Source organism: Apaloderma vittatum, unplaced genomic scaffold (assembly GCF_000703405.1).
Source record: "Apaloderma vittatum isolate BGI_N311 unplaced genomic scaffold, ASM70340v1 scaffold18933, whole genome shotgun sequence".
NCBI classification, from domain to species: Eukaryota; Metazoa; Chordata; class Aves; order Trogoniformes; family Trogonidae; genus Apaloderma; species Apaloderma vittatum.
The window spans coordinates 96988-120922 of NW_009707716.1; the positions used below are offsets into that span (position 1 = coordinate 96988).

At 35.8% G+C, this 23935-nt stretch overlaps 1 protein-coding gene across 1 annotated transcript in view; it reads right to left on the reverse strand.

Moving 5' to 3' along the window:
* Positions 1-22300, reverse strand: part of ST18 (suppression of tumorigenicity 18, zinc finger) — a gene marked incomplete at its 5' end in the record, with an annotated part of 72510 nt that extends 50210 nt beyond the window's left edge. The window contains 3 exons of the mRNA XM_009866318.1: positions 14243-14273; positions 16330-16384; positions 22194-22300. Of these exons, the coding sequence (XP_009864620.1) occupies positions 14243-14273; positions 16330-16384; positions 22194-22300 (193 nt within the window). The remainder of the gene's footprint in view (positions 1-14242; positions 14274-16329; positions 16385-22193) is intronic.
* Between the last annotated feature and the right edge of the window lie 1635 nt (positions 22301-23935).

Here is a 23935-nt window from a genome sequence, read left to right on the forward strand (position 1 = left end):
AAAACCACGCAGGGGTAGTGCTGCCACCTGCCTCCTGCAGATTTGCTCTGAGAAATGAGAGCACAAGAATCCCACTTGACTCTGACCACCACAGTTTACAACAGTAAACTAAAAGCTGCTGCATCAATGTCAGGACAGGAGGTCCACAAATCTGTCTGGAAGCATGTTGGTTCATGTTAGAAAGTTTCTCCTCTGTGAAAGACTAATGCATTAGCTTGTCCTTACTGTGCCTTTTTTTTCTGTACACTAGCCGTCACTCACACAGATTTTCTCTATAGTTTCCACCATTTTACAATAAATGAATATATGGTATTCTACGTCAAGTAAAATCATTCCTGACACCTTCCACTCTGACTACAGGAAGGTGACAAAACCGAGTTGCCGATTCTTTCCTACGAAGTGCAAATTGCTCTCCATAGGCCAGGGAGAGATTTTGCAATACGAGCAGAAAATACTCTTGCTTTTGCTGGTGACTGTTTATACTGGTCTTAAGTTTTAAATGGAACCCATTCATTTACAGAAGCTGGTTCAAAGATCTACAACGTACCAGAAATTCACATACTTTTCTACTTTATAGTTCTTAAAAGTAAAACATTAAAATAAAAACAGAAAAACAACTTCACAAGTAAATAGCTTTTTCAAGTACTTACACATGTTTTGTTAAGTATTCAATAATGGACACTGGGAATTTAGCCACTATGAAAATAATATATTTAAGGCCTTGTAATATACATGGCATGCTGATTTCACCTTTGTCTTGAAAAGTTTCTATTTCTCTCTTTTGCTTATGTGCATTCACACATACACTCACATGTATGTTAGCACAGATTTGTCAAGCTGTAGTTTGTCAAATGGTAAACCTATAATTTAGTTTCTCTATTACTCATCTTATAAATTCAGCATCTAATAGTTTTGTTGCTATTTATCAATGGTCTGCTTGTTGTCATGGAACACTGATTCGGCTGTCAAGGTTATTTGGTAATCTGAGCCTCATAAAACAGGAGAAGCTATTTTTGTTATGAGCCCAAAGCCAATGCATGGATTTTTTTCCCCCAATATAACTGTACTTACATGTTATGAATAATAAATCATTTTAGTACTATCTGTAAAGAGTGGGTATTTTATTATTATTTTTTAGTCAATGACTCACTTGTTACCAAAAACAGTCTTGCGTCAGTTATCTTAGTGTGAGCCAAGAGTAAGAAATACAAGACCTGGTTGCATGCAATCAAAAAACACACCTATAAATCATTCATATATATTTCACACTTACGTACTCTTTTTTTTAAAAAAAAAAATTTACTAGGTCCTTTTCTTTCCTTTATTTCTGCTAAGAATATATCTTAGATGGTGTGGGCAGTTACTGGTACCACATAGGCAGAACAGTGCTTTGAGCCCCACCATAAAGCAATGCCTCAGAAGAAAGGTTATAAGCAGCTCCAACCACATAGAGTTTTTCCTGCTGCTTAAAATTGTCATGCTTATCTTTTTTTTTTGTAATTGGTTCATCTAAGTGACATGTTTGTACAGCCTTTAACCTGACCTTTAACCACTTTGTAGTTCACAAGGATTTTTTGTTGTTAATTTGTTGGCAAGAATTACAGATCTCTGGGGACTTTTTCTTATTCACAACAGGCTGCAGGTTGGTAAAGCATGATAACAGAGCTAAGAACTGCCATAGTGGGTAAAACCAAGGGTACATTCAGCCTAACAATTAATGTTTACTAATGCTTTAATGGATGCCACGTGAAATAGTAAGAACAGAACTCTCCACCTCATGTACAGTCCTTAGCTTCTAGAGAGAAATTGTCTTTGATTATCAAGACATATTTATTTTCTAAAGCTGTTTAAGGAGACCACTCCTCATGTGAGTTTATGCAAGAATAATGAGTGGAACATTTCAGTTTGTGGAGAAAATAATTTTAAATTAGTTTGTGTTTCCTTTTGAAAGCTTGCTTAACTGAACTATAGAAGTAAGCACTTAGTGGCTGGTGCAGCCCTAACCTGTAACAGATTATTGGATTATGACTAAAGGAGACATCATCTTCTGATTTGTAGAATCATTTAGCTTCACAGCAATAGTTAGAAAGAGGATAGTCTAACCAATCATATTGTGAGTAAAGACATTGTCTTCTGCTTTAGACTTTGATCAGGTTTTGTTCACAAAATTGCAGATGCCATAGGACACTGTAAGTCAAATACTACTTTCTCCTCACAGGAGGGAAAAGTTGACATTGAAAGACTCAGGGACACTTGCCACTCACAGATGAGCAAGGAGCTTACAGATGTCTGTGGATGTTGGACTTTCTTCTGAGAATTGTAAGACTGTACTGAATGAGAGGTACCTAAAAGGAACAAAAATTCTGAATATCTTCTCACCTTAGTTATCTTCTATGTCTGCTTGTTCTCTAAGAAACAGATGAGTAGGATTCTGTCTAACTCTAGCACAACGGCTTCCAAAGGTTTAGGCTATAGTTGAAAGTATCTGATCCCCCAAAATCACACAAAAAGTGCTGATGTCCTCGTAAGCTGATGATGAACAGGAGAAATTACTAGCAATGAATGCAAAAATGGGATGACCTCCTCCTAGGATGGATCACAGTCCATTGAAATGACATTAATGTTACTGTTTACACCACCTAGAGGTTCATAAGAGTAGCTAGAGTGTTGGAGTCCAAAGAAAGAGTAAGCCCAATAACTGCAAATGAAAACCCAGATGGGTGCTTTTAATTAGAGCAACTTCAGATGAGCTGCAGTCATTGAGGAAGAAGGTGAGGAGTGACTATGACCCCATTGTTTATTTTTTTTTCAGGTTAAAATAGTCAGATTTATGTTTTGTTTCTTTAAATAACCCTGACTGTTTGCAAAGATTCTATGTAAATTTTATAGTCCAATGGAAGTAAGAGTGACAGTATTTTCAGCTCAGGCTGCTCTAAAAGTAAGAATAGATGAAAGGATGGTATTAACACGCTGTCTCATCATAGCCAGAAGTTGGAGTCTCCACAGAAAGACTGAAAGTGCATAGCATCAGGTGAGGGTCTACATGAACTATTCAGCATCCAAGGTCTAGGGTAATGCTCGCAATACCATGATATTACTTACTGAGTATGAAAGAATTCACATGTTCTGACTATATACAAAGAAAATTCCTAGATTCAGAAGACTAGATAGAAACTACTTTTAAGGCATATGGATTAGTCATAGATCTTATACAAAGAAAGGGAAGGATGTCTTCTAAAAAAAAAAAAGTAAATTGCATGACTTTAGGCCATGGAAACCGGAGTATAAAATGTTTGTGTCTTTGGAAAAAGTACAAGTAAACAGTAATTCTGTTTACTGCATTCTGCTCTAAAATCTGTATAGGTGTGAGATGCAAAAATAAACTTAGTGTCTCAAAGGACATAAAGAAAATTACTTGTATAATGAGTAAGGACTTCCTGATCAGTCTTTTCATCAATGAGAATGGCACCTCCAGAGAAGGATCTAATGACTTCTTCCCATCTCTGGACCCTTCAAATCCCATTCCTAGAAAGATCTGTAAGATTTACAATATCTTGTATCTTGCCTGCTTTATGAACTAGATAAATTCTCAGGATTTTTACAGCACTGTATTCTGATGCTCCATCCTGCAATGTACTTCCCATTTCCAAACATTATTCTACTCAATGGGATATGAAAGTGTGCTTACAGATGTTTTGTACGTCCATGAATTTATCCCTGAATAATGGAACACACTGGAGCATGAGTTAAATGAAATGACCATTCTACCTACCTAAAATAGTAGAAATGAGAAAGATTTGTAAATTGTCAGGTGTGGGGAAATTGCACATGTCCAGAAGCAACCTTTTGCTTTACAAGTTTTAGGTACCCCACACCGACTAGCTAAAGAACTTCAAGGAGTAAGACTGTGTGACTGAGAAAATTGCAGTCAAGGGATGAGCTACACTTCATTGTCAGTTTAAGAGTGGGTTAAACTAGAAAAAAAAAAAAAAGAGTTTTCTTTCTCATTCTTTTAAATAGTATTAAAATATGTTCAAACATATGTGAAGTTTTGTGAGAAAAATATTTAAAAAGACCATGTGTTAATAGAACTCAGATGTGAGTTTCTATGGTTAAAGTTTTCAGACTAGTCCTGGAAAGGACCACTGAGCTCTTACCACCAACAGAAAGATAAACATGCATTTGGTCTGATTGCTAATCTGCAGTCAGAGGTAGAGACATTAATATATTTTGTATTTTATAAAGTTGAGCCACAGTAACTTTTAGACAATCTATAATATTTGGACTCCATGACTGAGTGTGTTGTATTTTACTGATTCAGCCTATGTGATGAAAAAATATCTGAAAAATAGCTCTAGCTGGGAATTCCTAAAAAAGCGTTTTTGGGAGAATTCATCAGGAAAATATCATTTCCTTCCATCAACATTTCTAAGCATTGAAATGTTAAGAACGTAAACCAATAAGAAGTGTCAAAAAAGATTGCTTGTCATTTAGACTTGGTGAATTGGCTATGGTAGAGGTTCAGAACTAACATATACTTACTCCAATGATAATTAAAGAAAATCTCAATGTTTTATCATCACACATAAAAAAACCAATGCATTTCACCCATTTCTACAAATCCATACACTCTGCTTACAAGCTGTATCTGTGAAAAGAACAGAGGCTTCTCCTGTGGACGGTAGCAGTCATTCCAGGGTTAAATGGCCTTCTACAAATAGAAAATTTTTCTGCCATACACAGGCAACAGCCCCTCTTCCAAAGTGTCAGAGTTGTGAGAAGTTCAGTCCAAGGCTGAACCAAGATGAAAGGAATGCACATGAGGTATAGATGGGAAGAAAGATAGAAGGGAAATTCATATTTATGAACACTAATATAGAGCAAAATAAGCTCAGTAACTTGAGGGTGTTAAAGTGTTTGTCTATACACACAAATGAAAGGTTTAGCTAGGAAGAAAAGGAACAAAACTGGATAGGTAATAACCTTGAGAAAATATGGTATCATAAGTGAAAGCTGACTGGAGTATGATATTAAAAGATATATTTTATTTTAAAAAGACATATAAGAAAAGCAAAGAAGCTGCCATAGCCGTGTTGATGAGAGAGGATTTATTAGCCCCCATAATAAGAGGCTGGTGAGAAATGGGTAATGGTGTTGAGTCATTATGTACTGAGCTTGGAGATGTTTCAGACAGTAGACTAAATGTTATAGGGCACCTGACCAAAAGGAACAACTGGACTGTGAAATGACTGAGCAAATAAAAAGAAGCACGTAAAAAGACTGGAGCAACGGTAAGTCAGCAATAACATGGGAAAAGGCATGCAGTTATGGTGAAATCTACCCATGCCTCAAGCTCACTGTGATGCTTGAGGCTAAAGGACAACAACTTCAGGCTGCAATAGCCTCATGAAACGCTGGGGGCTTTAACAAAATCTCTTTTTGTTTTTCTTTTTTTTGAACTCAAGTAGACTATTTTAGCAAGATTCTCCACACAGAAAAGGAAACTCAGAGAACAACAGCACAGATATAAATTCTCTTCTCTTTTTTTCTTGTTTTCAGTTTACAAGCCTGTAGTATCATAAAGATATTTATATCATATCATATTTATATCATATAAATACAATTGAAACACTACATTAATACAAAGGATGACTTCCTCACGGTGTCGTACTAGCTCATAGGTCAAGAATTTTATATGGCTGCAGTTGTATATTTTAATCCTCTTCTAACAGGAAAGTTATTTTTTTGTTAGAGGAAACTTAATTTTTATTACATGGAGCTCAAGAAGTTCTTAAACGCAGTAATATGAACGAATGCCCAAGATCTGGGCCAAAGCCAGCCTCCTTAGCCTCTTTTTCATTTACTCACTCAATCTGTCCACGTTCAGTAGGTCAATAAATTCCTATGGGACCCAAGCCAAGAATTTGTCTTAGAATGGATTAAGTTTCTAGACAAATCTGCAAATCATGCACACAACCTTTGCATCCAGAAAGCCTTGCACACGAGTGGTCAGCCTGCTAACGCTAGTAAAGGCTTAAATAAAAAGCATATTGGTAACTATGGTCTGGTTAGAGAAGACATAAAGAAGACAAGCTTTTTTTTTTTTTGACAACAAACAATGGGACTGTAAACAATTCATTGCCAGGAGCCAATACCTCCCTTTACTGTAGCAGAGGTTCCATGCCTGTATTTTTCTCTTTTTCTTGCTATCTCCAGGCTATCCACAGTCTGTTTCAGCTTGCTTTGGCTTGGCTGAACCCACTCTCAACATCAATCAGAAAGAGCAATTCAGCCAGCCATAGTATTTACCTCATGATTGATCTATATGAGGGCACAAGTCACTGCTTGGCATTTCAATCTCTGTATGGATTATGGTCATCTACAGAGAAAAGATCTGCCATAAGAGGAAACAATCATTTAGGGCTGTGATGTTCTGATTCATTCTGTCACTCAGTAGAAGGTATTAAGGCATATGCAACTCTAAATTCCTTCAAAGGATTGAGATGATAACATTTAGTGTATGCCGATTAATACAGAATTTGTGATGGGGAAGACAATTACTCCTGCAATATATTAAATAAAGTACAAGTTTTAGTTCAAGGCAGGGAATATTCTAAGATGCAAAAAGCTCTCAGGTAGAAAAGAACTGCAAATAAACATCTGCCAGTCTAGTAGCCACAGTTACAGCCATGTAGATTTGACATATATATGTAAAACTACTGCAGGAAAGCATACATTGAAATTAGTTAATCATTGCTTTTATATATATATATTAAATGGAGGCTTTAAGTAGAAAAAATGTAAAACATAAGCAAATAAAACAACAAAGAGAAAAGAGAGACTGCAGTTGTTGGCTAGAAATGAAAATAGTAGATGTTAAAAGAGGACTATAATATTCTAGAAACTTATCTAATGCATTTGTTATTGAAGAAAGCTATAAAAGCCACCTATAAAGCAAATGCACATAAAGTATCAGCTGAAGAAAATTAAAATGGAGATCTGAACATGAAATAGAACCTCTAATTGTTCTAGATAAATCCAGCAGGAAAATGTAGAGGTCACAGTGCATAGATAGAAAGGTCTTAATATCTATGAGAATTAGGCAAATTCTTCATCATAATTAACAACTCAAGCCACAGGTGTCTCAAAAGGAGTATGAGATATAGTTCTTGCTTCAGTCTTCTTAGGGGTTGTTCAAAACAGTTCACTAACTTAAGTAAAATAACTGTCAACCTCAAGGTTACCTGCAAAATGCTAAAGTCATTACTTGCGGTCACCCAGAACTATATGGTATTGTTTCTCTTCTTGAAAACAACAACAATGTTTTCAAGAGTGGAGGTTCTTATTATCCTTTATAATCTCACTCAAAGAATAATATTTTAATGGAAAAAAAAATAATCATAGAATCATAGAATGGCCTAGGCTGGAAGGGACCTTAGAGATCATCTAGTCCAACCTCCCTGTCATGGGCAGGGACGCCTCTCAACTAGATCAGGCTACTCAAGGCTCCGTCCAACTTGGCCTTGAACACCTCCAGGGAGGGGGCAGCCACAACATCTCTGGGCAATTTATTCTAAAGTCTTGCCAGCCTCATACTGAAGAATTTCTTCCTGAGGTCCAATCTAAATCTATTCTCCTTCAACTTAAACCCATTTCCCCTTGTGCTATCAGTGGACACTCTTGTAAAAAGTCCCTCACCAGCCTTCCTGTAGGTTCCCTTCGGGTATTGGAAGGCAGCTATTAGGTCCCCCCGAAGTCTTCGCTTTGCAAGATTATTTTGATTTTCTTCATACACCAGTTTCAAACATTTTATGCAAGCCTTTACGCACTTATATGAGTGTTTGAAAGTAGAAAACTTGAGGTGGAATATGTTTGAATTTTGAATTTTTTTTCTGTATTTATTTGTTTCTTGTTTACCGTTTTGTGTTTACTGGTTTAGCAGTACTGAAAGAATAACCTGTTTTGGAAGTATGAAAACATATGGGACCACAAAAAAGGCAGAAATCCTGAGGTCTATCAGCTCATGAAAGAGAGGCGAGGCAGAGCAAAGGGAGAGGAGGAATCACAGTACTGTAGATTTCACAATTTGATGGCTAATTAGAGGGAGACTGAAAGATGAAGGAGGAAACAAGGGAGGAACTAAGACACGATAGCCCTATAAATCTGATTGCCATTACAATTGATGTTAATTTTGTTGCATTAGTTATTATGAGAATAGATGACATACAGGATATAATACTAAGGACAGGTGAATTTCATAACTGTTATTTTATTAGTTCTCTGACTAACATTTACTTTTTTTTGCCTCACAGTAATCTGCACCATTGTTCAGTGTTTGTTTATGCTTGACTATTCGAAGTTTTCTATTAAACATCAGTTACAAAACCATATTTCCTTAGCATACAACTTAGATTTTCACAGGTTCTTTGAGGAGTGTGCTGACTAGCACATCAGCCTAAATTCCTTAAGATTCAAAGCGTTGTCAGAAAAGAATAAGAAAACAATAAGATTTATTGGGAATTTAAGAAAGTATGATTCATGACAACATGACAGACTTGATTATACCAGAAATTGTGGAGTAAGAGGCAAAGGCTAGTATTTTTAAAGCCCCATAACCATCTCAATTTGTACAATCACTAGACCAGGGAGAACGTTCCTTTTCCAAGCTAGAGAGCAAGAAGTAGATACTCTGAACTCATCATTCTGTTACTAGACCTTTGGAATAGGTACACTTAAGATTAATGTTGTTAAGAAACAGCATGATACAGATCGTTGTCTCAGGTAAAATACCTAATCTAGATGTTTAATGGAGAAATACTCAAATGACAACGTGGCACAACTCTGTCCCAGCCAGTTACCATCATAGGGAACATTGGGGAGGAAAGTTAGGAATATATTCTGTCAACACCCAATCTTCAGTTACAAAAAACCCCTAACTCCCCCAGTTTTTTTTTTAAGAAGCTTAGACATGTTTGCATAAAATCAAGATAAATATTCTGGCAGTAGATGTAACTATTGACCATATTCGTTTAGCATTTACTACTAAGTCCGTTTGGACTCAGGGATACATTTTTGTTTCAGCAAAACACATTAAGGATTGTGAGGGTCCCATACTCTCTGCCAGTGGGATACAAACGAGTCACCAGGAAATGAAAGAGTACCCTTCAGTTCTACTCCAAACATGCTTATTCGGGATTATGACAAATGTGCTTTTTCCTATCAGTTTCCAGAAAATAAGAATCTATGACCAACTCTCATGGAAACAGAAGTCAAGTCCAAAGGACAAGCTTGGCAGTTTTTCCGGATGCAAGCTAGGAATAAACAGCTTTCTCAGTTACGCAGTGCTATGGGATAAGACTACTGTGGAAGTGATAGCTACGCAAATCAATCATAATCTCAATTCTTACTGAGGAACACCTTTGAGCCTTTCTGTGCGATTTTGTTTTGTGTATCCATTTCTTCCATCACCTAAGTATCGCTTTCGTTTATTTCTCAGGTCATCTGCTAGACTACTGCTTTCTTTTCATATCTTTTCTTAAAAACCTACTTGTTTTATGAAGCTCAGAAAAAGTTACCAATGAATCATTGCTTTCTAAATGCAGCTAGGTATGCATAGCCTCTTTCTTTCAGGTTGTCAACCTTTCCTGAGTCATCAGATCACCTTATATCTACCAAACTCCTTATCCTTATCTCCATTCCATTACCATTTGAAACTAGAGTTTAACAGGATACATAACATCTACCAGTTCTTAGAAGAAACAGACAAAATATTCAGAATTGTAGAATAAATAATAAACACTTCAGTTAGTAAAATGCTTTTCAATTTTCTGTCAATACTGTTACTTACAGTGACATATCTCTTAAACATTTTGGATAAAGTTGAGGAATATGTTTTAGTAACATAAGCCTTCTGAAATACTTCAGTACCACTGATGACAGGGTTGCTCTGCAGGATTCTCACCCTCTTAATCAAGAGACTGTGGCAAAGAGTGAAGTGTCCTGTTACTCCTTCTATTGAGGAGACATCCAGACAGCTCTGCTAAATTATTTCTCTCTTTGATAGAACATTCAAGATGGTCATATCTCTATACACTCAAACTGAACAGTTCAACTTACATGAATATCTGAAATGTCTCAAAACACCTGGAACAAGAGTTCCAGATAAGAAGTAACTTTCTTTACTTTTGAAGGAATGGTCCTTTTGAAGATGTGATTCATCATTACAAAGAATGAGGGAAAGTTTAGCTGTTCCTGACAAAAAGCAGGACTGTTCTCCATGACTTAGTGACAGAAGCTGGAAAGACTTTTTTTCACCTGTATCAGATCAGAAACAGTATGCCTTCTATTCAGATATGAACTCAGCCAAACTGATCTATGCTTTTGTAATCCCATTCTTCAATTGATCCAATTTGCTCTTCCTTGGTCTGACCCAGATGCCACTCTATAACCTACAGATGGTTCATCGAACTGTATCCCATCTGTTAAATAGAACACAGTAATGAGAATGCATCACACCAATTTTCCTCACTTCCTTTTGGTTTTCATTCTAATCCCGAACAGAGATGAAGGTCTTTTCAGTGGTCCATGTCTAAGCCATCTAAGAGAGGAACTCTTCTCACTGCTTCTTGCAGAACATGGATACAACAAAGTTGTTACACACCCAAATTGTCAGATTGAAATCTGAATGCATGGGACAGAGATCTCCTGGCTTCAACTCTCACTTCTACCACATACTGTGTTTCGCTATGCTTAGGTTATGGGAAAATGTTTAACTCTTCCTGTGGGTGGTTTAGCTACAAATGAAAACACCACAGCACCGCATTCCTAAATGAAAAATTAAATCACGTTGTTCAGAAGTGAATAATTAAAAAAACAGTTCTGTTTCAAAGGACTTACTAAGTTTAGCCCACTATACTTCAACAGCACAGCATATACAGTAGATATAGTAAAAAATAATAAATCTTATAACTCTGAATGAATAACACAGAAGTATTACTAATACGTAAATTTGGGATTCCTTAAGCCATATAATTACATGAAATCAGTGCAAGTTTGACACTTTAATAGGGGAAAAACGAAAAAAAAAGAAATCAGGCTAAAGCACCAGGAGGCCTATACGGATGAACAAGGAAATCCTGGCCAAAATCAAATGCAAAAGAGGAATCCAAAAAGCATGGAAGCAAGGACTGGTAACCTGGAATTATCACAAGGAAATTGCTCATGAAATCAAAAACCAAGTTAGAAAAGCTAAAGCCCTGACAGAATCAAATCTGCCGCAAGGATAGGCTGAGGGAGCTGGGATTGTTCATCCAGAAGAAGAGAAGACTCCGGTGGGACCTTATAACTGCCTTCCAACACCTGAAGGGAACCTACAGGAAGGCTGGCGAGGGACTTTTTACAAGAGTGTCCAGTGATAGGACAAAGGGCAGTGGATTTAAATTGTAGGAGAAAAGGTTTAGATTGGATCTTAGGAAAAGATTCTTCAGTATGAGGGTGGCAAGACTCTGGAATAAATTGCCCAGAGAAGGTGTGGATGGCCGTTCCCTGGAAGTGTTCAAGGCCAGGTTGGATGAAGCCTTGAGTAACATGGTCTGATTGAGAGGCGTCCCTGTGCTTGGCAGGGAGGTCGGATTAGATGATCTCTAAGGTCCCTTCCAACCTAGGCCATTGTCTGATTCTATGGTTCCATGATTCTATGGTTTTATGGTTCTATGATAAGTGGTCAGTATCTGGAAGAAAAGTACTGTCCTCTGAAAACTCAATGCAGTGCAAAAGAATTTTTAGCTATTTTATGAAACTGAAGAGCAAACCACAAACCCCCAACCTAGCCCTTAAGGTAATGTTTTTCTGAAAATATACTTTTTCCTATTTCCTATTACCTATTTTGTCCTATTTCTCAGGAAAATATGGATGATAGGAAATCCACTAGCCAGATTTTTGGGTGAAATCTTGGCTTTCCTGAAATCAACAGATTCTTAGGCATCAAATCCCATTAAGCAAGAATGCAATCTCTGGTATTTAGAGAAATTTTAATGCATTATTGAATCTAACTGGTGATTGCAACTCTTTGTTTTGCTTTTCATTTATTTCATTCTCTACTGTTGTGAAACACAACTTGCAGAATAAGAAAAGGCTAACAAATGCTCTAGAACCAATCAATGTTATGAAACTAATAATAATACAATATGAGCATGTAAGCTTATGTAGTTCCTTTCATGTAGAAGTATCCCAAGGCACTTTGTAACAGAAACTCAATAAGGAGTGCAAAAGTGCTTTGTCAGATAGGATAAGCCAGGGGAAAAGGGGAAATTAATTAAGCATGGATTTAAATTTCTCAGCCAACACAGCATTTAGAACCTTGGTCAGAAAAGACAGTGGTTCCCATATCTGTACCCAGGGAACAAAAGAGACTATTTCAGTCTTTAATTCCTGAGGAATGTTCAATTTTTTTTCACAATACTATGGGTATGAGTAATAAGAATGGAGTTCATAGGCTACATTTCCAAAAGGCAGCCCCTGTCTCTCTTCCTCTAGTTTTTCATAAGCACATAGATTCATAAAAGGCCATCACCTGACTTGTATGTCAGTAAAGCCACTTGATTGCAGAGATACTCAATATGGAATTTGATTCTGTAGAAATTACAAGTACCAAGTTAAGGACCAGGCAATGACTGCATTGGCTGTTTAGCTCACTGTTTAGAACCAATGTATGTTTCCTTATGCAGGTAGCCCAGACATCTGACAGAGATTAATCTGTTACACAGTAGTTCCTAAGATAGCATGTATTTCACAGGAAAAGCGAAATTCCTTGTGAAAAGCTACAGCAATTGATCATGCATCAATTACAGCTTCCCTGATGTTGCAGAAACTTGCGCATCCTCTATTTTCCTTTTTCTCTTAGGAACACATGGACCATCCTCATTTTTGGATGACTGCCTCTTCGGATTAATGCATCCTTCTGGTGCATAAATTAGGGATGCACAGAGGAAGCATTAAATCTCAGGAAACTGAAGCCATACAGAAAAATGAGATTCACAGTAGAGCTGAATGAGTGACTCACCATGAATAATTTATCCAAAAAGTTAGCCTCCATTTCTGTTCATGGAATATCTATAAGAAGCTTATAATTTCCTTGGTTTTATTATAAAACAAAACCATACAATATTTTACGTCTTCAGTGCAAATAACTTCTTCCAAATATTTCATGTCCTATCTTAATAAAAAAGGGATTTTGATTATCAAATAAATCACATGATGATGTTTCTATTCTCTAGATAGATGAACCCACAAGCACATACTTCAGATGCCTACTGTGGTCAAGAAAACATCTCTGAAACTTGTGACAAAAAGTGAGAGTAGGCAAAATAAGTAATTTGAGAAAAACTCTTAAGAGGTTTTGCAAAAGAGTGTTTATATTGCAGCTGTAGCCCATTGTAGTTTTTATTTATAACTCTATAAATTTACAGTTACCTGTAAATATTTTCCTTGGAGGACATGAAGAATAAACTTGTCCCAGAGAAAACTTGAACTTCATGGTATACATTCCTTTCCGAAGATTAGGTAATAAATAAAATACCAGTCTTTCTAGACTTTTTACCTAAGCTCTTGGACAAGTTATTAGGACTTGGTGAACACATTAGTAAGATTAAAGTAGTAATGTTAAAATTTTACTAGTTTATTTGTGATCTGAAATATCCTTATACAATTTATGGTTTTGAATGAACTGCCATGCTTTATGCAAATTTGAAAAGTACCCTGTGCTACATCAATAAAATATGAAACCTCAGCAAGTACTTGAGGAAAAATGAGCAATCAGTACATTTAGAATTTACAGTAGTTTACTGAGACTATAAAAGCCACCTAACAAAAACTTACAAAAGTTAATATATCTTAGAATGATCAGATATTGAAATATTATACTTATTATAGGAAAAAGAAGACTGAAGACTGATCAGAAACTATACTCTTCTGGCAAAGGCTGAAGATGAAGAGAAGCATACCAGAATCCTGTCCACTTCGCATTATTTTTGATTATGCTTGCGTAGTTATTGTTAATATTTTGCGCTTTTTTGGTATATTTGAAAAGTGAATCTGCATTAAGTACCTTTTGTCAGATCTATGCTAAATTGCTACATAATTCATCATTTGTTGGATTCTCTATTTTACAGCAATATCACTGGTATGGTTTTTTCAATATAATCAGAAAATTGCACTGAAAAAAATAAACAGTCCAAGTTCTTACCTGAGCTCTTGAGCTATAGAGTCCACTTGAACTGTTAATAAAAGCAGGAAAGAATGAATTAGTATACACTTCCAGATTTGTGTTTTCTGCAACCTTGCAGCTGTCTGTGAAAGAGTAGCTACCAAAACACAGGTGATTTCATGCTAACTACAAGATTGTAGCTACTAGTGGCAAATGTTAACTGAGCATGTAATTCTCACAGTTACTTTAAGATGCATAAAACCTGGAGTATGATGTTCAGTGGAACAATGTGAAAAATAATAACAAGTAAAAGTAGAATAGAAGGCACTTGTTTCTACTGCAAATAGAATGACAAATCTTCCAAATTTTAATGCAATTTGGGAATTACGAAGGCTGGTGTTTACAAATAACTAGTCACACAAGGATATATAGAATATCGACAAAGCCAACAGGTGATTAGGGGGCCGGTTAGCTCAGTGGTTTGAGCACGGTGCTGACAACAAGGACCAACACTGAGGTCACGGGTTCGATTCCCGCTCGGTCCCCATGTGTTGCCAGGTCTACTCGAGAGGTGGTGTCCCTGCCCACAACAGGAAGGTTGGACTAGATGACCTCTAAGGTCCCTTCCAGCCTAGGCCATTCTATGATTCTAATGATTACTCATATTGCATAGGCAACTTTTGTTATTTCCACTTCTTGGAAAATGTTCCTGATATATTAATCCCTAAAGATTATGTATAAAAAAGATAAAGAAAGAAAATCTATAAGTTTTTAAAATGTGGTACTAGCTTTTGAAGTGAAAGGAGTATGAATCCCCTATTAAATACAATTAAAGTCTATTAAGCCAGACAGATTGTTTTAACTCACAATCCTGACAATAGAGAAGACACTCCCTACTGCTGAGCTGTGAAAAACTTCCCTGCTCAACAACTTTATTGAAGTCTTCCGTTCTGGTACTCTGGAAATATATATTAATTTTCCATTAATTTCAGAGAATGTTACTGAGGGATGCATCAAAGTTTTAGTATGACAACACTTATTTTTTTTAAGAAAAGCTTGTCTGTATTTATCCCCTTATCTGCGGGTGGTTTGTGGCACTCTCAACCCCTACTTCTGTCTTTTCCTATGTGAAGTCCACAACTTTTAACCCCTGTGTTAATTTGAAACTAGAGAACTAAGCCAAACCAGAGTTTAGTTTTTCATTCTGACCACAGCTTGAAGCTGAAACATGATATTAACAATCCAGAACTACTGAGTTGTGAAAATGAGTCCAATTAGTCTGTTTTACACAACCCTGAGAGTGTATGGTTGACATTAAAATCAAAGTGAGGAACAGGTGCTTTGCACCTCTGAAAATAGCCATAAACAAAAATATTAACAGGGCAGGCAAAACTCTGACATTTATTTTTAAGTATCTCCTTTCTTCGTTTATTATCAAGAGTCACAAAAAGTGTTATGAATTAAAATAAAAAGATATTTTCCTGGAAGGGCTGTATTGCTACTCAGTCATGTTTTCCAGATGTTGAGATCATTAAGGGCCTATTTATCTCTCAGTACTGCATTTCCATCTGTTCCTTACAAAAAGAGAGGAATAGATGGGAAATACAACTATGTCATAACTTTTCAAAGTAAAACACAAACACCAGTGCTTAAAAAAGGAACAGAGTTCTCCTCTGCAACATACACCTGCAGCTTCTGATTAAAGCAAATTTACTTCTGGACCATTTAAGAAGCTAATTTACAGATAATTAATGGCAATATATGGAAAAACATTTAGTTGGCTGAAATAAAGTTTTATACATTATTTTGAAAGCAGTCATTCCATATTGTCTAGTTCTACTCCCTATGGAAAATCTTTGTTTGCATAATAAAAAGCATAACCCTTATTTTGTTTGAGAAACAGCTCAAAGAAAATAGCATACAGTAGGGTTTTTTCTGCTTTTCTTTAAACCATAGCTAATAACATCATGCCTTTTAATGCCAGCAGTCTGTGTCCTGCCTTGATTAAAAAAGCAGCCCTAAGGAAGCTACACACTCTCTTACTGCACATTAGGGACTGTGCACAGGAACTATGATATTTCATGGTGTGCTGGGCACAGGGTCATGGAATGTGCTTGCTAACTCACCCTTGGTTCCTTTTGAGCGTGTGCGCAGCTTTTTATTTTCCCCATCTGCATCCATCTGTAATATTAACACAAAGTCTTTAATTCATTCCTCTTGCCATTGAGACAAAAATAAAAAAAGGTCTCCAATGTTTGCATTTTTTTCACATTTCCAAAGGCTAGACAGTAATAGAAAGAAGAATAATCATGCCTTATTAATCTTGTCAAAGAGATAAAAAGCCATCTGTGAATATCTAATAAATACCTAGGAGATACTTTTAATGATACAGATTTGTTTAGTAAAGTGATGGTTATGAGTGACTCTGTAAGGTTTAATGACGAGGTCTACAGGTGTTAGCTGAAGGCATAAGGTTAGAAACAGCAGTACTCTATGAATGCTGCTTTCAGCATTCACCTCCTGGAAGAAAAAGGCCCAGAGAGCCACAGTGCCTACAGGCATTCTGCGTTATTGTTCTAATTGAAGCATATCTTAATAGCTGCGTTGGAATCAACTTCATCCTTAAAACATGAAACCGTCTTACCTGAATGTGCATAATTACATATGTACAGCTTTGAAATACTTCACCACTTAATCACCCACTTCTTAAGGAAGTTTTGGTCAAAGAGACAGTTACAGATTTGTATGATTTTTTTGGGGACAATATAGTGTCCAGGTTTATTTTTCACACTAAAAAAAAAGCAAACCTGAAACCAGCAAATAATCAAAAAATCCAACCCCCCAAAAAGTCAGCTGTTGCCATAAGATTTCGAACCGAAATAAAAGAGACTTTTCAAGATCAGCTGTCCTCATAACACTTCTGGCTACATCTAAACAAGGACTGGAAATACGCACATTCTGGTCTTGGATCTCTCCCAGACCTGTAATTATAGGGGCAGGTTTTCAATCCATGGATTTTATTATACACCCCTGAAATTCAAAGGGATTAAGATTTCATGTTCTGGTGTAGAGAGCAGCAGTCACATACAAATTTGTACTACAGTGTAATTTTTACCATGTCCATTTCCTCCTCTTCTTTCTAAAAGTAACTCTTAATTTTTATGTAAGGAAGACTTCCTCATGAGGAATTTGTGTCTAGATAGAATACCAGGAAGTCTGGAATTCTTCTTCAGTCTCTGGTAGTTTCTTACTATCTATCTTTGTGATGAATCTCAGTTTCCCTCTTTGTAAAATGGTGGTGATCAAACATACTGTAGACAAAGCAACTCCCATGTGCTTCTGCAGAGCAATATGCAGGAAAAAATGCAAACACCAGCATCTAATTTATATAACTATGTTGGGCAATAGATAGATGCATTCTGTGGATACCAGAAGTTGCCTATGCCTGACATCTTTTCTGCAAAAGGTCATAAGATAAAAAAAAATGTTAACAGAAGATCATGTCTGTTATTTTACTCTTCCTCTCTGAGGATCAGCAGAACTGGTTTGCCCCACTGAGAGAAGATACAAGAAGCTCTGTTTGTGCTTTATGCTATTTATAGTTTGAAGATCTGAAGATACTTTATTTTTAGCTTTGTATGACTCACATAACTGAGATGTTTTGAAGGTCTTATCTGAAGAAACATTGAAGAATATGACAAAATTGACCTGAGATTAAAAAAGAGTGACGTCAGCCTTTCTAGGTGAGAAAAAGCATTTCTCTAATTTCCTGTGGTTTTTTTCTGTGTGTTGTTACATATGATTACACATTTATAGGGTTGCTGGAATCAAAATATCTATCTACATGAAAGAACACAAGCATTTGAAAATGGTATTCATGTACTTGAGTAAGCTTAGAACACAGGTTAGCAATATCTGAAATGAAAGTACAAATTGATCGAAATGCACCTCAAAGCCAGACAATGATATCTTTTTTTCTGCTTAGATTTACATCTGATGTTGATTATTGGCAGGGAAGGAACATAAGTGGCTTGTGTTTACGTAGTGGGGCTGATGGCAGCCTTTACTTGTTACTATCCTTAAAACCTGGAGAACGAGTTTTTGCAATGTGACTGCAATGGTAATGGGAAACATGGCTCTGTTCTCTGATGCTGAGTTGTGATTGAAGGCACTGACCTGCCATAGACTTATAATAGGGGAGCAGGTGTGGCAATGATGGACTTTAATTTCCTTTAATAAACCTTTTATGTGCCACACTTTTACTGCCATTCTATGCTCTCCAAGGTCCTGCACATAATAGGTTCATTACTTTTGATTACTATAGTCTATTGAGACAAACAACTCCAGAACACACTATATATTATGTTCAGTTAAACCAATATAGACTATTTATCCACTGTGCATTATTTCACCTGCAACTCTACAGACAAAATTAACAACAGCTCCTGTAAGCTAAAACTATTAAAACCACTGGTACTCCTTTGTCATCATTTCATAATAAATACCACACCAATCACAGTGCTGCTCTTTTAATTATGAAACAAAAAGTGTTCACTGCTTCTACTAAGCAGCAGTTACTTTGGTCTAAATAGCATATTGCATTGTGATGAATATTTAAAAACTGCACAATGAGTGAAAACTAACAATAAAATCAATGCAGGGGATTTTTCTATTGATTTTCTATCCTTGCAATAATTTGAAACTATGAGAGAGTTTTAATCAACTCAAACCTACAATATATAGGATTATTTATCCTGGTGCATACCACATATTAAAATAATCATCATGTCTGTGTGGTGTAATAAACATCGTAACTTACAAAAAGTCCCATACATTCACCTGAAAATTATGCAGATGTAACCCAGTAAAACTGTGAAATCTTTGTCACCAAAAAGACCTCTTTTGCTGAAAATTTAAATGTAATATCTCTGGCTTTTGATAAGTCTTTTAGAGACTTCCTGATGCTGACAAAAAGCAAACAAAGTTTCTCACTTCTGATTTTTATCTACAGAGTGCTTGTTTCACATGAAATTACAACCACAGATGGTCAGCAAGAAATATTCAAACTTTTAGATCATCCACAGAACAACAAAAGAATTAAACTCTAAGTGAGAAAACACCGAAGTTTTTAGAGGTGATTGTTATCAAGGTGTTAATTTGAGAGACATATCTTGTTACTGTTGTGGACTGGATTCTGGAAGGTGTTTCACATCAGCCCTCTCTCCCAGTTCAGATGTTGTGTTCAGACAAGAAGATATTAGGGATAAGTAGAATAGTCATGACTGTACAAAATCCTCACTACTAATTTTTTTAGCTATCAGACCCATCAGGGTTATATGTAAGTGCTTGCCAGAAAAATCTTATTGAGAGTTATAGTCCTATATTTTTTAAAGGCAAGCTTTACAAAAATAACAAATGGATAGTGGAATTAAATCCACTTTATCATTTTGCCTTATACCTAAATTCTCTGATTTGATGGCTTTTTAACACATGTAAACATTTTCCTTTCAAAATTGGTTGAAGCTAGCTAATGGACTCAAAAGGAATTAGCAGGAGTTACACAGTCAGAAACACAGTAGGAGCAACGCAGTCCCAAATCATTAGGCAGGCTAAGAAATAAATACCTGCCTTAGAATTGCTTCAGTTATGTCCTGTCTCTGCGATTTGGAAATTTACTGAGGATGTTGAATTATTTTCTGAAAGCATATTCCAACAAATCTCCCAAAGTTTATGAATACTTTCTGTCTGACTTGATGAATTTCAGCTTGATTCTCTCTTCACCTTTCCTTCAATATTGGTTGAGACTTAAGAGTAAGTCAAAAAAGTGACTGGAGTCACCGACGATGCCAAAATTCTGCTTGGCTAAAAGTGTAGTAACTTGCTGTGTGACTGCTGCAGGGGATTCCAGTTTCTCCAGATGAATTTACTGGTAGAATAGCAGCAATCACACTTTCTGAGCAAACTATTTCAGTGTTCCTGGCTGCAGTAACAAAATGTTACTTCTTCTTTTTGTACCATCCCACTGCAGTCAGCGGACTCGAGAGCAGCACCTGGAAATACTTCCCTGCGTGAAAGAATCAGGATTTGGCTCTGTGATTGTTTTTTTGTGTGCCTGGAGTCTATCTGTGCACATGTGCGTGTACTGATATTATGATGGGATCCAAGAATATGACTAGCAGCTGAAAATAGGGCATGTGCAATAAATGATAATAATAATAGCAAGAATTTCAGTCCACTTGTTTAAATTTTGAATTTCAGAACCTAAATTGATATTACTACATTGTTAAGACTGTTTTATAGAATATTTCTGTGAAATAACCTCTGACTTGGGGAAGACAGTGCTGCTGACTTAGGTAAAAGTGAAATGCACATCCTGGAAAGAGCTAAAGTGATAGCTATGAAGTTTCTAATTTCTATTGTAATCTTTTTAGGAGCATAACTTCCACAGAGCGGGTTTCACGCTGCTGGAGTAGCGCTCTGTTTCCTTTTGCATAACTAGCTAGGCGAAAAGAAATCACCTTACCTAGGTTTTAGGTAAGGAGTATAAAAGTTGCCATTTTGTCGTAATTTCCCAACTAAACCTTACATCTGATTTTCAAAATGAAAATTGGTGAACAACTTCTCTAGGACAAACCGTAACTGATTTTCAGAGATCTGAAAAAAAATAATGGCTTTTCTCTACTATTTTTAATTTTTCATTCTGTGGTCTTGATTGTTCTTAATCAAGGAATCATCTTTCTTTTTTTTTAAGAAAAACCACTTTTTATTTATTTTGCACAATGTTATTCCTGATTTCCCTAGTAGAAAGTTGAATAACATGGAGATAATTGGTTCAGATATGTACATCTCTCAGGAATTAAAATAAGTAAGTATATCAACAGAATGCAAAATTTAAAACGTGTTTGTAACACATATAAATCATGAACAATTTGGCATTTTATAGTGTGACTGAATGATATACCGATTTTTGAGACATAATTGTTTTTTATATGGAAGTCACCACTTGAAAATATGCAGCAATGAAATAAACCTTAAATCAGAGGCAAGCTTGGATAGCTTTGTAATGAGGATGATTTATTTTGATTCTCACTTCTGATTTCTGAGTTGTCACTGCTGTTGTATACTTCATCCACATGCAACTTTGCACAACTGGCAGTGCTGAATATAAACCAAAGCCATATGTTTATGTCCTTTTGCCAAACGACCACAGCAAATAGTTCTATTATTCCCTTAGGTAACCAATGTGTGCCAAGTATTTCTATTAGTCTGCTTTATCAAGGCTTTAGAGGGCAGAGTCACAGCTTTATGAAATTAAGGGGCAACTGCTAGCTTTTTAAATTTAGAGAAAAATTATATGGTCTACCACGACGAAATGCAGCTCAACACAATCTGATGTGTGATCCTACTTTCTGGAGGCTTTTTATTGGATTTTTATTTCTTGTGTACTTTAATATCCTGCCACTACTTTCTGGGCTACTATGTCCTAAAAATATTTTTTTAGAAGAAAGAAAGTGTTAATAATCAGAAAGAAAATATTGCTTTGACACCTTGAGATCTTTCACAAATTCAGAATTTTTTACCCCATCCAATTGCTATATAGTTAAAAAACCTTCAATAAGCATTAATTAAAAAAATCACAAATAAGGTATTTCTCACAGATTAAGTTTAATCGGTGCGTTATGAAATACATTCTCATTCCTGGAGTTATATAGATTCAAAGACAATTGTATTCCTGTCAGAACAAAATGCTAGCAGAATGTGCTTCTGAAATTTAAAAAATGGAATTCCTAGGTATTTACAAAGATTTTATCTTTTCCAGTTGTTCAATATTGTCATACCACTTGAAGTCTCTGTTATTAAAACAGCAGTTCCTATGCGAGAAAAGCAGTCCTAGTGCATAAGATGCTACACATGAAAGCACATAGTATTCTAGTACTAATACAGAGACGGATTTTGACTCAAAATAATTTTCACAGATAAACTATCCCACCTTTGTGTGTTTCTGGGTGACAGTATGTGCAGTTTCCAAAGGACCAAATTCGTCACTCAGCACAAGATGCCTTGCCTGATTTAACAGATAATCCTGAAATTCATTCTCTGAAAAAGAAAACAACAAAAAAACCCTAAAAACCAGCTATACTAAATGAAACTTAGGTGAAATAGGACATTCTTTAAATCAAACGGACATATAATCCAGGTGCACTGTTTTCTTTTGGAGTTTTTAAAAAACGTGGCACAGAGACATCAATGACATTTCTGAAAGGCAGAAACATTAACAATTTTTCTTGTATTATGATACTTTCTTTATACTGTTATTGTTCTTTCTAACAGACCATAAAATAGATCTGCTTTAAGAAGTTTTATGTCTTGTACAGACAAAAATCCACAGTTTCTATATGTAGCAATCCTTAGTCAAATATTTTTACTGCATTAGAACCCCTTTGACTGAGTTGGACAGTTCAGTACATGATGTGATATAAATGAGAAGCATTATAAAATATTTTAATAATGGCAGAAAACCCCCCAGTTTTATTTTTTTCTTATTTTGAATATCAGAGTTTAATGCTTGACAGACTGATGGTGTTCTCACCATAACTGAAGTAAATCCTTGATATTTCTCCATGCTCAATTTTTATTCCTTTCTGTGAGGAAATTCCTACTAAATCAACAGTAACAGTGAGAGAAGAAGAGCTGCAGCAGTTTATATCTAAGTGTACGCTATTGAGGGACATGTATTCAGAAATAACGAATACCCAAACCCTTCTAACACTTATACGTTGTAGGTGTATTCAACCTGGGAAAACTTGTCTGTGAGCAGTTGTTATGGGCAGGCTTTATTTTAGCATCATTCTTGCCACTAGTGATGAAAACAAAAATTTTACTATTATTTTCAAATTTGGAAGTCCTTTTCAAATAGTATCCAGTGTATTTAGTAATATAGACCTATTTGTTCAATGTATTCCAATTATGACAAAGTTTGCAGCTGAACTTTTGGAAGTCAAAAGTGAAACTTTAACTATTAATTTAAAGATGAAGTTTTGTCATTAAAATATGTAATGCTATTTTTCTGAAATAAGAAAGGCTCATTCTAAACAAATTCTCAGGGAAGCTAGAGTTTATTGAGTGACTAATTTCTGCTAGAGTCCCAATAGATAGAGTATTAGTTGCATCCCATCAATAATGTTTAATTAAAATAAATACGCTTTTATCAAATAGCGAAACAGACAACAGGGACAAGATGATAAAGAAGGCAGAAAAGCCAGAGCAAAACTGTCCAATACCAAAAAGATTTCTAAAGCAGTTTTCTAGCCAATATGTTTCTGGGAAAAGATGTTGTTTGTCCTCAAAGGTTTCTTTCCTTGTTATTCTATTTCAACATCCATGAAAAAAACCAAAAGTTGTCTTAAAGCTTTCTACCTGCCTCTTCTTCTGTGTTCAAAACACACTAATCTAAAACAAAAGCTCTCTGAGAAAAGCTATAACGGTGAACAAAGCTCTTTCTAAAGCCTAAAACTCAGAAGTTTTTTGTATAAAATCCTATCATGTTATGTATTTATTAGGAATATATTTTTCATTTATTTTTGAAAAGATTGCCAATAAAGAACTAAATCACATAAGGGAGTAGCTGTAAACCCTTTGAGTTCCCTAATGTCAAACTCATTAGCATCCGAATAACCACACAGCAGCACATCATCTGCACAATTGCAATTTTTTACTACTTTTAATAGCGTT